Source organism: Clupea harengus, chromosome 7, assembly GCF_900700415.2.
Source record: "Clupea harengus chromosome 7, Ch_v2.0.2, whole genome shotgun sequence".
NCBI lineage: Eukaryota > Metazoa > Chordata > Actinopteri > Clupeiformes > Clupeidae > Clupea > Clupea harengus.
Window position 1 is genome coordinate 9,536,675 of NC_045158.1, and position 16,513 is coordinate 9,553,187.

The 16,513-nt window shown below is 41.7% G+C and overlaps 1 protein-coding gene across 4 annotated transcripts; it reads right to left on the reverse strand.

The window, feature by feature from the left end:
* Positions 1 to 141: 141 nt before the first annotated feature.
* erlin2 (ER lipid raft associated 2) lies at positions 142 to 14,180 on the reverse strand. Of its 4 annotated transcripts, none has more exons than XM_031570429.2 (12): positions 14,072 to 14,180; positions 12,860 to 12,964; positions 12,578 to 12,659; positions 12,430 to 12,476; positions 12,248 to 12,309; positions 11,890 to 12,027; positions 11,545 to 11,618; positions 7,472 to 7,530; positions 3,087 to 3,178; positions 2,652 to 2,741; positions 2,241 to 2,320; positions 142 to 2,084 (listed from the first exon to the last, which is right to left on the reverse strand). In XM_031570429.2, the coding sequence occupies exons 2-12, from the start codon at positions 12,961 to 12,963 to the stop codon at positions 1,908 to 1,910; spliced, it is 1,005 nt and encodes a 334-aa protein (XP_031426289.1). In that variant the 5' UTR covers position 12,964; positions 14,072 to 14,180; the 3' UTR covers positions 142 to 1,907. The 4 variants fall into 4 exon arrangements, with proteins under 4 accessions (XP_031426289.1, XP_031426288.1, XP_031426285.1 ...); XM_031570428.2 differs by having other exon boundaries at positions 14,057 to 14,162; XM_031570425.2 differs by lacking the exon at positions 14,072 to 14,180 and adding an exon at positions 13,135 to 14,022.
* Between the last annotated feature and the right edge of the window lie 2,333 nt (positions 14,181 to 16,513).

Consider the following 16,513-nt stretch of genomic DNA (forward strand, 5'->3'; position numbering starts at 1 on the left):
CTTGTGGAATTTTGACCAAAGTATGTTACAGACATTTCATTAAGATCCCAAGGAACCATATCAACTTGTCGTAAAATGGGCATAGTAATGCGTTTTCTGAACTAAAGAAAGGAACTGAAGAAAAATCCAACTTAAACAAAATTCCACCATTACACATCTTTATTGTATAAACAACAAAATACACTCATTCCCACCCCACAATATCATTTAAGAGTGCAAAAATAGTTTCCTTCAAGTCATATTCAAGTCATCCTGAGCTGGAAGCCACTCAGTGGTTCATGACAAACTACTGCAAGTATCAAAACAGCAGACATCCATCCAGTGTGATCAACAGGTGCTTCTGATGCAATTGACCATAAGAAACATTTCACACAGCATTCATGTTCCTGTTTCTGGAAACTAAACAATGTACCACTGCTAAACTGCACTTATTTTGGGAGGGTTAAATTGTCATTTAACAAGGAATGACACTTTTTGGTCAGAATCCCCTCACAACTTAATTCATGCCTGTGTATCAAAACTAATAATGTGCACGTTTATTTAAGTGGTCATTAAAACAATTCTATTAACATTTGCCAAGTTAAAAGAATGACAGTAGAACGAATGAATGAATGAATGAATTTGACAGAAGTGTCGTTCTTCAGTGCCAGTAAATCAGTGACAAAAAGAGAAAGTGCCACGACAGGAGCAAAAAAAAAAAACATTTTGGTCCACATTAGACATGGCCGCTTACAAAAAATGAAAGCAAACACATCAAACAGTGAGAGAAGGTACTGGAGGCTAAAAGTGGAGAGAAGTTACTGGAAGCTAAATTAAAAGAGATGAACACCACCTCTGACCTGGAAGGGTCGTGGGACATCACTGCCTCTGAAATGTTCCCAAAACAAAGCCGAGGATCAGAACGGTACTATAAAATGACCATCGCCTTGATTCACATTTGGTCTCCTGCCACGCTGTAGCAGGATGTGGATGCCTTTCCCATGAACAATGCTGTATAAGTTAATCAGTGAATACCCCCCTCTGGCAGTGGCCTACACAGCCAAGCCTGGAGGAAATTATTTGATCAGTTACTTTGTAATTTTTTTTATTTGTTGATCTTTAAGAGGGTTGAGGCTGGTAGAGGACTCTGGACCGACATTTATGATGACCAAAACGGTCAATAGTCTCTGCCAGCACGGCCAAAGGTAGTATTTTGGGTCCCACAGAGTGCGGTCACTTTTCAAAGTCTCAATTTGAGAGCGACACTGCAAACTGGCTTCTCTGTCAGTCAGTGAGACATCATTTCTTTCAGGTTTGTCATGAATTTGCTGATATGCAAAACGGTGCAGGAGCAGCATTGCAGTGCGTTCCATTTCACACCGTATCACCAGGGCTTTCCCTTTACAGATATATGCACTTCTCATAGGTCTTGGTACTGGCCAGGCAATAAACATATTTGGTGGAGTGAACTGAATGTGGCCAACGGTAATGACAAACCAATCTCGCTAGTCTATTTCCTCAGAGTTGCTCTGGAGTAATCAACATGGGTGCTGATGATGCTCTAGTAAGAAATCCAAGGGAAAACACTGCTCCACTACCCAATATGATTATAACACAATAATAAAAAACACATTGCATAACATCGCCCTACATTTAAATGCCTTCAGTGCAAGGAATGACTAAGACAGCAGAAGGAAGGGTTATGTACAGAACAAAGGCGTTTGTGGGCACCATGTTAAGAATAGTTACATTCCATTACTCTAAGGGAAAAGCCAGCATCTGCTCCTGCCACAATCTGTCAGGTGACCAATTGAGTTTCACTACCGGTTACACCAGCTGGGGAGGGGGAGGGGGGAGGGGGTTGTCCTAGCGGGACTCCATCACTGCTTCAGGCCCAAGGAGTGGTGCTTGGTCTTGCCCTGTGTTAGTCACTCAAAGTCCAGGACTCCCTCCGACAGCATGTCCATGGCCTTAGAGGACATTGGTGTTCCCGTGGAGCCCGAGTCCACAAACATGTGGGGGATCTCACTGCCAAAGTAGATTTTGCTGTTGGCAGAGATGGCCTTGAACTTCATCAGCTGCAAGTATTCCGGTGTCAGCTTCATCTGTGTTCAGCAGTGGAGAGTGTGAGGGAGGAGAACAGGATAAGAGAAAGGGAAAGGAGTTTAGGAGTTTGTAGTGGAATAAAATGCAAACGTATGAAATCATGTTCATGTGATAGTCACACTCTGTTCATGGGGGGGGGGGGGGGGGGTTCGAACCTTGTTTGCCTCAGCAGTTCTCTGGGCTGAGTAGAAATCTGCGTCAGCTTTCGCCTTCTGTCTGGCCATGTAAGCTGAATCTGTGTTGGTAGGGGAGTCGAGAGGAACAGTCAGTCGAAGACATAGGGAGAAAACAAGCATGAAAAACAGCAGCAGGTCAGTTTCCAGGGCTCAAAAAAGCAAACAGAACATATTGGGAAACAAACATGAGGGTTTGATGACAGATTGAGTCTTGTGCCTTTTGCCAAAGAGTTTTGTGTCTTCTTATCTTATTTATTTAAAAGGGAGAAGTCTGGAGTGTCTCACAAGTGTGCTCCTCTAAGACATAGCCCTTCCACAGCTGTTTCACATGCTGAATGACCATGCATCACACATTGTTATCTATGCTAGCATGCGCGCATGCACACCCACCTTCAATTTCAGATATCCTCTTCTCAGTTTCCTTCTCCTTCACTTTCTGCGAAAACTTGATCTCGCCCACCTGGGCGTGCTTCTCGGCCTCTGTGGACAAGGGGTGGGGTGAGGCGATTCAAAATGGTAAAACAAAAAGGCAAAAAGGTACAGATTAGAGAGGCTGTGAGAAACTGAGAGAAAGACCAAACACGTTAAGCAAAACATTTACTCCTTTTGTGTTCATTTAATTTCCTAATTTAAACAGAAAGCGCTACCTTGGATGCTTTCCCAGAAAACTACTAGACTGTGTGTCTAGAGGGACACAACAAATCTATAGAATTATATCAACAGCAATAAATCAAGACATCGAACACAACACCCTTGATGATGGTAAAATAAAACAAAGATTGCATCCAGCAAAATAAGCATAGAACACATGTTATTGGCACTCACCTATCACTGCTTTGATTCGCTCAGTTTCAGCCTCCTTCTCCACAACCTTCTGAGTCTCTGCTGCTATGAGCAGCTTTGTTTTCTCACTCTCCCTGGGTGACACACAAACATACAACTTCGGGAACATTCACTGGATTCAATTCAATCCTTCTGTCTTGTCCAAACAATGCTTAATTAAAACAATACATCTACTAAGTGATAGTTCCATCATTGAACTGAATTACATGTTATAACTAGAAGGGCACTCTGAGAGCGCAGGACAAATGCCCTCTCTTGCAAAGTTAAGGAAAGTGAACATTTTATGGGTACATCCTTGGCCCTTGTTACATCTTTCTACCAATTTTTATTAAAATCGGGGAGGTAGACAAAAAGACCAACAAATTGCATCGTAAACATAACCTCCTTGACGGAGGTATATATATTTTGACATTGTACTCTTGCCTTTTACACCGACAGCCCCTTTGATCCACCATTTTCACTAAGCTGATCACCTCCGCCATTCAACTCATATGATTCGTATGCATTAACATGTGCAGCAACGAACCGCTGGTAGTAGCTGCTTACCGTCCAACCTACCAGCTGTTGCAGTATTTTCTATTTTGTATCACTGTTAATAGTATTATAGCTTTATGTTTTACCCTTGACCTAGCATTGCAATGCATAGAGGCATTGTGTTTCTAATATTTCTTGATTTTTACGTTGTATTTGTGCCTTCCTGGTATTACAAAAAACAATCTGTTGTATTGACTGTGCCACTACCACAGCACACCTGGTACAGCACTGTGTGTGACTTTGGTAGACAGGGCGCAATACCTCTCTGATTTATGGCACCACCTCACGCAACAACAACTAGATCCTATGAGAGGAAGCTAGCACAGCGACAAAGTCTTTGTCAATCTCACACCAACTCAGCTAGCTTGTAATAAATTACACTGTCTAATGTATATTAAGCATGTCTCCAACAACATTTTAAGATTACACACACTCCACATTCAAACACTTAGAAAACAATGTATACAGTTGCAATCAAAATTATTCAACCCCCATTGCACATTAGGTTTATTGGCAAAATGTACAATTTCTCAGCTGTTTGCAATAAACAAATTACACAAGAACTGTTTAAGTAGTTCAATGAAACTAATATTACAATGGTTTTTATCCAAATTCAACACAAAATGCTACTTTTAATGACTACTGCCGTCTCAAAATTATTCAACCCCCTCATGACAAGCATCTTCAGTACTTAGTAGAGCACCCTTTTGCTGTTATGACCTGCTGCAAACGTGATGCATAGCCAGACACCAGCTTCTGACAGCGTTCCTGAGGAATCTTGGCTCAGTCCCCATGGGCAATGGCCTCAAGTTCAGTAATATTCTTGGGTGTGCGTTTTGCCACCGCCTTCTTCAAATCCCACCAAAGATTTTCTGAGAAGTAAGGCGACTGACGGCCACTCTAGAATCTTCCATTTATTCTTCTGAAATCAAGCGTTGGTGGACTTTGAGGTATGCTTGGGATCCTTGTCCTGTTGGAAGGTCCAATGAAGCCCAAGCTTCATCACAGACGGCATGACGTTTTTTCCTAAGATTTCCTGATACTTGACTGAATCCATCGTGCCCTCCACACACTGCAGGTTTCCAGTGCCAGAGGCAGCAAAGCAGCCCCAGAGCATCACTGAGCCACCGCCATGCTTCACTGTAGGCAGGCATATGCTTCATTCTCCAGACATACCGCTGATCCATAGCTGATCCAAAAGTTCCAGTTTTGTTTCATCGCTCCACAGAACAGAATTCCAAAACTTTGGTGGATTATTTATATGGTTTTCAGCATATTGGAGCCGACTTTTCTTGTGCTTTTGGGTCAGTAGTGGTGTGCGTCTTGGAGTCCGGGCATGGAACCCCTCAGTGTTTAGTATGCGTCTTACTGTGTGCCTGCTTCTTACTCAGTGCCTGCTTCCACCAAGTCTTGCTGCAGGTGTTTTGCAGTCACTCAAGGGTTTTTGACCACTTGCCTCCTCAGGAATCTGATGGCAGCTGCTGATCGCTTCCTCCTTCTGCCACGTCCAGGTAGTGTAGCCACTGTTCCTTCAACTTTGAACTTGCGAACTATGCTTCCAACTGTATCTCTATGGACATTCAGTGCTTTTGCTATCTTTATCCTTTTCCTTGTTTGTGCAAGGCAATGATCTCTTCTCTGAACAATTATTTTGACTTAGCCATATTTCTAACATGCAATCAAACGTCACTCTCAACAAACCATGGTAATATTAGTTTTATTGAACTATTTAAACTGTTCTTGACTACTTTGTTTATTGCAAACAGCTGAAATATTATACAATTTGCCAATAAGCCTAATACTCAATGGGGGTTCAAGAATTGTGATTGCAACTGTATGGGCTGAAAATGCAAGCAGTATTTCTGCAGTCATTCCTTTTTTTGTTATTCGTTGGTTATTTATGTGTTAAGATGACACAATAAATAAAACTATGCAGAGCACAGCCTGTCCAAAATTTGACTAATTACCATATTCTGCATCCATTTAACATCTGGTTGCTTGCTACAACCTCTACCATAGTCACATAGAGAATCTAAGGATGTTATGTGCAAATGTATATGAATGTAGTATATTCATGTTTGGTCTTTAATTGATCCTTGTGATGTGGGCAGCAGTCTGTTTGCATGCCATTACGGTGACACTATCTTATATAATACTTTGTAATACTGGAGGTCATTCGTAATACTGGAGCCAGATTGATTGTATTTTTTACAATATTCACCACTCTAATGCATTCTTCTCTCCCATAAAGTTCAGACATGCTGAACTAATTCAGCTCTTTAGCCACATTCACGATAGACAATCATGCATACTGAAGAGACCTCATTCATTCTGAGGAGACCTCATTCACTCACTCAAGCGTGAGAGAGAGAGAGAGAGAGAGAGAGAGAGAGATACAGTGGGGAAAATAAGTATTTGACCCCCTGCTGATTTCGCAAGTTAGCCCACTTGCAAAGAAATGCGTGATATAATTGTCTATTTTAACAGAGACAGAATATCAACAAAAACATCCAGAAAACTGCATTTTATAACAGTTATGAATTGATTTACATTTGATCACGGGAAATAAGTATTTGATCCCCTAGCAAAACATGACTTAGTACTTGGTGGAGTAACCCTTGTTGGCAAGCACAGACGTCAGACTTTTCTTGTAGTTGGTCACCAGGTTTACACACATCTCAGGAGGGATTTTGGTCCACTCCTCTTTGCAGATCCTCTCCAAATCCTTAAGGTTGTGTTTTCAATGTCCTGGCTGAGAGAAGGAGGTTCTCGCCCAAGATTCCACGGTACATGGCCCCATCCATAGTCCCCTCGATGCGGTGGAGTCGTCCTGTACCCTTGGCAGAGAAACAGCCCCAAAGCATAATGTTTCCACCTCCATGCTTGACGGTGGGGATGGTGTTCTTGGGGTCATATTCAGCATTCTTCCCCCTCCAAACGCGGCGAGTCGAGTTGTACCAAAGAGCTCGATTTTGGTCTAATCTGACCACATCACGTTCTCCCAATCCTCCTTAGAATCATTCAAGTGTTCATTGGCAAACTTCAGACGGCCCTGTACATGTGCTTTCTTGACCAGGGGGACCTTGCAAGCGATGCAGGACTTCAAACCATTACGGCGTAGTGTGTTGCCAATGGTTTTCTTGGTGACTGGTCCGAGCTGCCTTGAGATCATTCACAAGCTCCCCCATGTAGTTCTGGGGTTATCCTGCACCTTTTGGATGATCACCGATACTGCACGAGGCGAGATGTTGCATGGAGCCCCAGACCGAGGGCGATTGACAGTTGTTTGATGTTGCTTCCATTTGTTAATAATTGCACCAACAGTTGTCTGCTTCTCACCAAGCTGCTTGCCGATGGTTTTGTAGCCTATTCCATCTTATCTTATCCTATCTATTGCCCATGGTGGTGAGGTTGAAGGTGTGAAGTATGATTCTTTGGACAGGTTTCTTTTATACACGTCACCAGTTGAGATCAGGTGTACCTTGTTAGGCCTAATGAGGACTAATCTGTGTGCCTCGTGGGCACATAACTGGTCTGTGGGAGCCAGAATTCTTGCCGTTTGGTAGGGGGTCAAATACTTATTTCCCGCAATCAAATAAAAATCCATTCATAACTGCAGTTTTCTGGATGTTTTTGTTGATATTCTGTCTCTCCCTGTTAAAATAGACCTACCATTATAATTAAAGATCACGCATTTCTTTGCAAGTGGCCAAACTTGCGAAATCGGCAGGGGGTCAAATACTTATTTTCCCCACTGTATGAGGTCTCCCACAGATTCTGCAATTCAAACTTCAATGGGACATCAGATCTACACCCCAGGTTTGTATACTCACATGAGTTCATAGTTCCTGCGTATTGACTCAGGGATGTTGGGTTTGGTGACGCGAACCGCCTATGGGTCAAGAAAAGATTGAAAAGTGAAGTGTGTTGAATGATAAGAAGCAAAAAAAAAAAAGGCTGTTTCATGGAAATATTGATTCTGCTTAATAGAGGCGCTGTCATGGCAAAAAGTGACCGGGTGCCAAAAAGAGCCCGGGTGATGTAATATTGGCTTTCAAACGACTCTTGAGTGACAGTTGCTATACCAACACTAGCATTACGTAACCCGGACACTACGTAACCCGGGCACTTTTTGGTCAGTCTCAAGTCGTTCGAAAGCCATCAGCTACTTGTTAGTCACTTAATATTGTGCCTAAAACTATTAAGTATTCCGTTTTAGCTACACCTGCCGGTATCCTGTACATCAACATTTGCAGTCAATACTACTTTTTGAATGCTATATATTGTGGCTAAACACATTTTTACCCGGTAAATAAAGTGTTCCATTTTAGCCGTTTACATCATCATTTGCATTTCAATTGAAATTGTTTAGAGTAGAAATTTGTTTTTATAAAAAGGAGAAAATATACTGATATACGGTGCTTGTTTATCTACCGTTTTAGAAAGCCAGCCAGTTAATTTGCTAACATCTTAAATAATATACGGTGTTTGTTCATCTACCTTTTTAGCAGGCCAGCCAGTTAATTTGCTCACATCTTAAATAATATACGGTGCTTGTTCATATACCTTTTAAGCAAGCTAGCCAGTTAATTTAATAACATCTTAAATAATATACGGTGCTTGTTCATCTACCTTTTTAGCAAGCCAGCCAGTTAATTTGCTAATATCTTAAATAATTTAAGATCTACAATTATTTGTTGATATAGGCCTATTTAGAAAGACTTGGGAGAGTTCATACTAGCTTGCTAGCTATACACTAAGTAAAATAATGTGCCCCAGCTAACGGAGGAATTGCTAATCGCTAACGAGATGCTAGCGGCGAAACCGGTTGAAATTTACTTACTTTGACACTATAACAAACTTGTGAGTTAACAACTTTCCTAACACAGTCAAACATCAAGCACATGGTTGTTTTGCTTGGTTTATTGCAGGTAAAATACAGGCAAGCTGGTCTCAGGTAGCGAAGTATAATGCAAGATGCTCTGGGGTAAATCGCGTTATTGAGGTAGTCTGACTTCCTAAAAGAGCCCGGGTGACGTAATGCTAACGTTGGTATAGCAACTGTCACTCAAGAGTCGTTCGAAAGCCAACATTACATCACCCGGGCTCTTTTTGGCACCCGGTCACTTTTTACCATGACAGCACCAATGAAATGCACAAACTATATAAAAAAAACTATCAATCTGTGCCTCTTCAAAATACTGAACATACCATGAAAACCTACTGATCCATCTGATGACTTTCTGCCTTTTGTTACAGTCGGTTTACTTTTCAGTGATTTATGCTTCGGATGTTAACACTCCTCAGGGTCTACTATACATGTTTTGGCAAACACATCCAGATATAGCCCCTTTTGGGAGAGGATAAGAGGACCAAGCAGGAGTAGATGGAGTGGAAGCAGGATTGGTGAAAAATCCCAAAACGTTCCAGGTTGAACATAGTGTTCTGTGGAACTTGCTAGTGTTCGTGAGCGGCTTTTATTTCTGGGGATGTGAATCTAGTGTTTCCTTCTGGGTCTCATCTATGTAGTGCGAGCTGACTTTGCCGTCAGTCCAGCTCTACTCTGGCTCACTACGGCGATGCTGATGAGAACTTGATATCCTCCATCATGTCTTGTCTGTGTGTGACCTCCCTGCTGGTTTGCTCTAAAGTGGTCTCTGTAGTTCCATGACAGAGAGGATTATAGACATCCACTGGACTGGAACTAGGGCTGGGCGATATGGACAAGAAATTTAATCTTGATAAATTCACAATTGTAGTCTCTAATTATGTCTACATGAACTCAAGACAAAACAACTACAGAACCAGACGTCAGGACGAAATGCAAAACATTTCAAGTGAAATGACGGGAGTGCAACAAGAATACAGTTCTACAGTTCAGTACAGTTTTAAAGCAGTCGACATGGACAGTAGGCATAGTAAAAGCCCATCGATTATACCTGTTTGTGATGTGTAATCTTTGTCCTAGTGTGACTTCACGTTATTTAGCACTAACAATTAAATACACCAACATTGCTCCACGACAAGTGTAATTCGCAGCTAACAATCTATATCAATCTACCGGCAGCGTTAACTTGACACAAACTTGAAAAAAGGCAACCGTTCTAACATGTCTGATGAAGGACCAGTTCGACGACAGACCAATAGAATTCTTCGGTGACTGACGTAACAGGAAGAAACTTTGTTTACCGTCAACTTAACTGTTGTAACTCTAAGGTAACTCAAAAAGAAGTGCTGCCGTTGAGTGTCAGCAGAGGAAGTACTAATCTCAATTCTGTGATTCAGGCATTAGGCAATAGAATTCATCTGATATACATCGCCCAGCCTTGACTGGAACTTGTCAGTCAGTTAATCTAGAGTGCAATTGCTGACTGAGCTATCCAGGTTCACAAAAGGAACGACACATGCCGAAACAGAAATAAAAAGAAAAGGCATGGAGAGCTGACCAAACAGTCAAAACAGTTCAAGCCCACTGAAATCTAATGAAGTCTTATTTCTGGGAAGTCTCTCTCTGGGCTAATGCCCCCATGCTGAGAGGAATAAAAACTCAATGACTACAATCGGAAAGGGGGGGGCTTTTCTGTTTTGCCACTTCTGCCATTGAAAATACAATGAGTGACCATGCATGTGAGGGAGGGGCTCTAGTTATATAATTATTGTTTTGTGAGAAGAGACGCTCCAGCCCAGCTGTATTTTCTGGGAATCCATGCAGTTTGGGCCCACTCCTACTTAGCACTATTGTCTGTTTTTGAGTGCTTCCAGATTCATTATATTTGTATATAACTCACATGCAAGTACTACAATAGCAGTCTTCTATACAAGTTTGCCAGGATATCACAAACACTGATGCAATTGAAAATGTCTATCGAATACAAGAGTCCCTACTCTTCCACTACTCCAAAAGAGATGCGATTATCAAGAACGATCACCCAAAAGTATAGCAAAGGTTGTAACACAGTCCAGAGGAGTGACGTGTAACGTAACATATTTTGTCAATCTAACAATTTACAGTGAAAACCTTTGATAGAAAAGTATGAATCAGCGTAGCACATCACACAGGCAGCGGACACACCTCGTAAAATTAGAGCCCTATGGCTTGGTTTTGATAGGAGATTGAAGCCATAGGGCTACCCTATTAGGAGGTTCACCACTTAATCTGAGTTGACTAACCCAGGTTTGTCACTAAACCATGTACTTGGAATACCCCTGTTATTTTAGTCCCTACCTCAGTCATATCAGAAATGTATAGGCCTACAGACTTTCCAGGGTCTATGTGAAAGGACCACACATTGTTGTTTCTTGTGCATTATAAAGATCGGTTTCATGAGGTTTGACACTGCATGCACACAGAGAGAGAGAGAGGCCAAGTTAGGCCTCCAAATAATGACTGTGTTGTATTCTGTGACATCAAACTACAGTTTTACTGGCCAACCAAGAAAATATTTATAGCTTTCATTCCCTCATAACCATATGCTCGAACAGCATTACAATTCTAACAGTGAGCACTAAAGTCAACTTCAAAACACAGAGAGCCATACAATTTGCCATTAAATATTTTTAGTAAGCTTGCAATGCCATCTACAGAGGTTCTGCGGAACTTCATCTGACTCTAGGACGACACTACTGGCTGAAACTGAAGCAGGTCTGGGACACAATTTGCACAACACCTCAGACCATATCTCCCAGTCTTAAACAACATATCTGGTGTTCATACAGAGTCCTAGCTTTAAATGGGACAGAGTAGCTCGGACCAAGCCATACACTATTCCAGCCAATCAACGCATTGCTTCAGGAACACGGAAGGAAGGGGTGCAATTTAACTGACTGTTGAGCTGAAATACAAACAACCTTGCGCCAGAATTGCAGACTGCTCCTTTAACTTTGACAGACACCAGGACCAACTAACCTGGATGATTATCCCAGGAGCCATGTTTGTCAGTTCTTCCTGTAGAGTCATTTTCAGGTTCTCATCTATTTGGTCTGGAAAAGAAATGACATCAAATAAATCATATGCAGGTTACAACCACTACTTCTGCAGAGCAGCATGCAAACTATATTGTGTAGATTCACAGTTGTTATTCATCAGTTTTTATTCAATTATTCCATGATTATTCAAAGAAAACCACAGGTTTGTACAGATATAAGCATTTACACAGATATATGAAACACCAAGTTACAAAAAAAAAAAAAATCATCAATGATCACAATTCCATATTACATACAATGCAGCCAATAAAAGTAAATACATCACATTTTCCTTTACCAAACAGTCCGATGTAAACCTCTTGCAGATTGTGCACACTACAGAACTGGTTCAGCTCATGGTGGACCTTGTTGAAAATCAGGGCCTTGTCGTAGTCAGCCGTGAAATTTTTCACAATATCATACACTGCAAAATATATGAAGAAATGTCTTTAAAACATGAAGTAACACTGGCTGGAGTTTTTCATTTTTACAACACAACTTTGTTTACTGACATCATTCCACAGATACCCAAACACTACTATAAAAGCTATTGTATAATCTGTGCTACACATCACATGCACTTTTTCTGTGATCAGTTACATAGGCCTGAGGAAAAAGCAGCCAAAAAAGAATATTGACTTTACCAGCTGATTGCACAAGGTAGTTTACGACTTCTATCCGATCAAAATAAATCATCACACCCCCGCTGTTGGACACAAATTGGTGCAATATGAGCAGGATGTAATAACAAATACTTACAATGGCAATGTGATATATTCGATGACACTATTATTATTTCGATTACATTGCCATGTGTCACACATACCTTGTGCCACACGGTACATTCTTAACTTCATCCGTCTGTAGAGTAGTCTGCAAAGTAGAAACATGCTTAAGCAGCTTAAGACAACCTGCAGCATATTCTGACTCACTCACACACACACACACACACACACACACACACACACACATACCTGTACAGGCTTGAAGGATGTGATGAAAGGTAACATAAGGTGGAAACCGGGGCTGCTCGTTGTGGTTAGGAGTGCTCCTCCCCTAGTCATTACACATATAGAGATTGTATTAAAGCCCAAAAACACTTTATGACTGAGTTGTTACTTGCTTGAAACGTCACGCTGACATTGATTGCCAAAAGCCAACAAGTCTACTTTACTATTAGGACCACTTTACACGGCTATGCCTTGGGCAAAGATCAGAAGGTGCGTGCAAGATTAATATAGCATCAGCCTAATTACCTGTAGTAAACGCCAGTGTGTCCCTCATCTATTTTGTGCACGGCTGAAAAAAGTGCTGTTAATCCAATAGCTAGGATAACGGAGAAGACGGCACCCGCTGACATCCTGAAAGATAAATTGGGCAATAGAATAACATCATGTTGAAAACAATCGACCGACGTTAGTTGCTAGATTAAGTCACGTTAGTCACATCGTCGATAAATAACAATGCTAACTTAAATGTATCTGATTGATGCATTTCTATAAGAATTTAAAACATTTCACAAAAATCCTACCATCCTTTCAGAGTTTTTAATTTGGTCAGCTTTGAGTGCCATCGAGAATGCATCCCAAGTGCGACATGTGAAGAAGGTAAACAGCAAGCCAGCTAACGTTAAAGTTAACGAAAATTCCCCGCATTTCGGTGTCGGCTACGTCAAATGACCTTACACCCTGGTTAAGCGGATTGACTCAGGAAGGGTAGAAAATCTGTCACCTCTTCTGTAACAGTTCATTTACGTTAATTATAAGTAGATGCCTCCACCCACTGACTAGCAGTCATACACATTTCAATCATGTTCATTCACCTTCGAAACCCAATACATGCTTGACTGACTAAACCTAGTGGTTAACGCTAGCGTGCGCGCTAATTATGCTAACGTTACTGTCTAGTGATAACTTTGCTACAAGGTCTACTGATTTAATAGTATTGCTGTCCAATGAGCTTCTGTAAGCTTCAACATATCGTGCTAAGTTTAGCTAGCTAGGTAGATAGTGCTAAAAATAGCGTTGCTACATGAAGTAAAATTGAGACCGTATCTGATAACAGTGGCGAAAACTAAGACTCGACAATGAGCCTTGCAAGACAGGCCAAATACAGCTAAATTAAATAACGTTAGTATAGAATAGTTGTGGTTTTCAACTAAAGCTAAATATCGCTAGCTAGCTATCAACACTGAACTTCACAATATACATTCAGTGGCCTTCGCTGAAAACAAGCTAACTAGCGATAGCTATCTAGCTTTTTAGCTAACACTGTGAAGCTCCAAGCAATACAAACGAAACAAACGTCAGCTAACTACCGTTGTCTGATAAAGTGCGAAATGATTGTCGATCAAATATAAAATGGCACGATAGACGTTCAGCTGAACTTCCGGGGGCAAGCTATAGACTACAAAAGATATCTAGCTTAACAAATTAGTTATCTAGCTACGTTACCTGTCTGAACTTTACCTCCAGATGGTAAAAGTGGAGCACCTGCTGTTCGACACGCGTTGACCGTAATCTGCCAAACGAAGCTACTGCGCACTTGATATTTCGCGCACCAGCTCTGCTATTAAAATTGTGCTATACCAGTCCACCAGGTCTTGGAAGAACTAGTAACCTTAAAGTAGTAAGATATGTAAATATATATGACTATATGTATCGTGCATTTATTGAGTGAACAAGGAGGACAGCATGCCATTGGAATGTCTACGTAAGATAGTGGTTGTGACCAATGTAATATTAACAATGGTCTCCTATCATCAATGAAAGCTTAAACAACGGGTTTCACTTTTGAATCATATCTCAACTACTGAGAGGGTGCACAACTCATACTACAAAACGCAATTTATCAAACATATTAAATAAAACATTCAGTTAAAGATCATAACATTTATATTATTGTGTAACAATTGCAACATCTCGAAACTCGGAATCGTTTATCAATTAGTTACTTGGCCAAACCAACGTCGGGTTAAACTGCTAAAAAGCTAAAAAGTTGTTGGTTCATGTCTCAAGTTAAGTGGCCGATGTTGCAAACAATATGACCACCAGATGGCGAAAAAGACAACATTATCATCTAGGAAAATATATTATCCATGAACGAAGGCCTCAGTAATAACAAGGCATTTTCATGAGAACATAGAATATAATTTACACAATAGTATTGGAATATAATATAATGAGAATATAATACAGAATATGTGACTATCTATCTATCTATCTTTCGAAGGAACTAATATTTTTGAGAATCACGATATGTATTATCACCATACAGACTCAGTTAACAGGGTAACATTAGGCTAATTGAAGGACTCGTCACTGAGGTGCTGCCATTGCAAAGTTTCAAGGAGTGCTTTAAATGGAGAGGGAAATGGAGGAGCACAATGAGGGAAAAGAAATTTGTCAGAGTTCATTAAGTGTCAGGGGAACATCGCTGAAACTGGCAATGTAAGGCGCACTGGGCCCAACTGCCATTAATCACGACTGACAAGGAGCCAGGCGGGGGTGCGGGGTGCGGGGGGTGTAGTATGCGGGTGCTGCTGCCAGGGACTCTGTTTGTGATTATAGGGAGAGGTCTTGCACAAGTGGAGAGAGGCAGTCCAGAACACAACACCCCTCCCCCTCCCCTGACACACACACACACACACACACACACACAACCCCTGCCTGAATTATGATCACTACCCAGGCCACTACTACATAGCCTACTTGCTCCTTCCTCAAACGAGATATGCTACAACTATGGTGCTTGACATCATATATGTTCTGGACTGTACTGTCAGTCAAGACCTATTTTGTACTTGCAATACTCCTTGTTGTACTTGAGTGTGTCTGTGTGCATGTGGGAGAGAGAGGGGGAGGGGGGCACTGAACATTGCTGTTGTTGATGGTTAAGTGAATATGGCAATTTGTTATTGATTATGGATTGTGTTTTATCTGACATTGTTGCAGATTTCATATGTGAAAGAGACTAAAGAGAGAGTCATCTTTGAGCCTGTGGTTGGTCAGTACTTCTAGTTCCCTAGTGCTCCGGTGGCTGAGTGCCTACACCTCTCTGCCACCCCAAATGAAAAAAGCAAATGGAAAAGAGAAAAAAGAGAGCTGGATGAGAGGAGGAGAAGGAATAGGAGGGAGAGAAAGCCCATGACTCGTGGAGATGGAAGCCTCTGTTAAGTGCTGTGCTTGAAAGCCCGTCTGGCCTCATTAGTTGTCAGTTGTAACAATACTGAACTGGCAGCGAAGACTGCTTGGAGTCTCGCAACCATAAATCACTGGCTGACAGCACTCTGACAGGCTGGGAACCAGTGCACATGCAAGAGTACTGCTCTCTCCCACACTCACACAAGCACTGTGCTGAGAGAGCCTCACCAATCACACTCCCTCTCTCTCTCTCTCTCTCTCTCTCTCTCTCTCTCTCTCTCTCTCTCTCTCTCGCACACGCGCTCTCTCGCTCGCTCAATGATGTTGTAATGGACATAACATGCCATTTGAACACTTCATGTCTTCATAAACAGTGTCACTCGATAGCTTTATTTTTTAGGCTGGGGTTGAGTGTGGTTTTTTTTGGAGCAAGTGTGACTGTTAAGTTGCTGAGAGACTGTGTCCACCTTTGCAGAAGCACTTGCGCATGTACCAGTTTGTCAGTCTGAAAGTGTGTGTGTCTGTGTGTTTGTGTGTGTATGATGTGTGTGTGGGATTGGCTCCTGTTCCACGTCAGTCTGCCTGTGTCCATTAGGTTGACACGTGACGGTGTGTGTGTGTGTGTTTGTGTGTGACATTGCTGGTGAGGAAGGAAGCAGGGAGAGGCCTGTGGGTCATTAATCACAGGCCCCTGACACACAGAGCAGCACGGGGAGGTGTGTGTGTGTGTGTGGTATGGGGTGCCTTTGCTCACAGCTGGCCTGCCCT

Bases quoted from the DNA above. Each gene is read 5' to 3' on its own strand.
- erlin2 (XM_031570425.2), bottom strand. From the start codon at position 13,187: ATGCATTCTCGATGGCACTCAAAGCTGACCAAATTAAAAACTCTGAAA. The intron at 11,619-11,889 runs GTGATGTATTTA...TTTCTTTTCCAG, and splicing joins ACTGTTTGGTAAAGGAAAAT to ACCAAATAGATGAGAACCTG. The intron at 7,531-11,544 runs GTTAGTTGGTCC...CTTGACCCATAG, and splicing joins CTCCTGGGATAATCATCCAG to GCGGTTCGCGTCACCAAACC.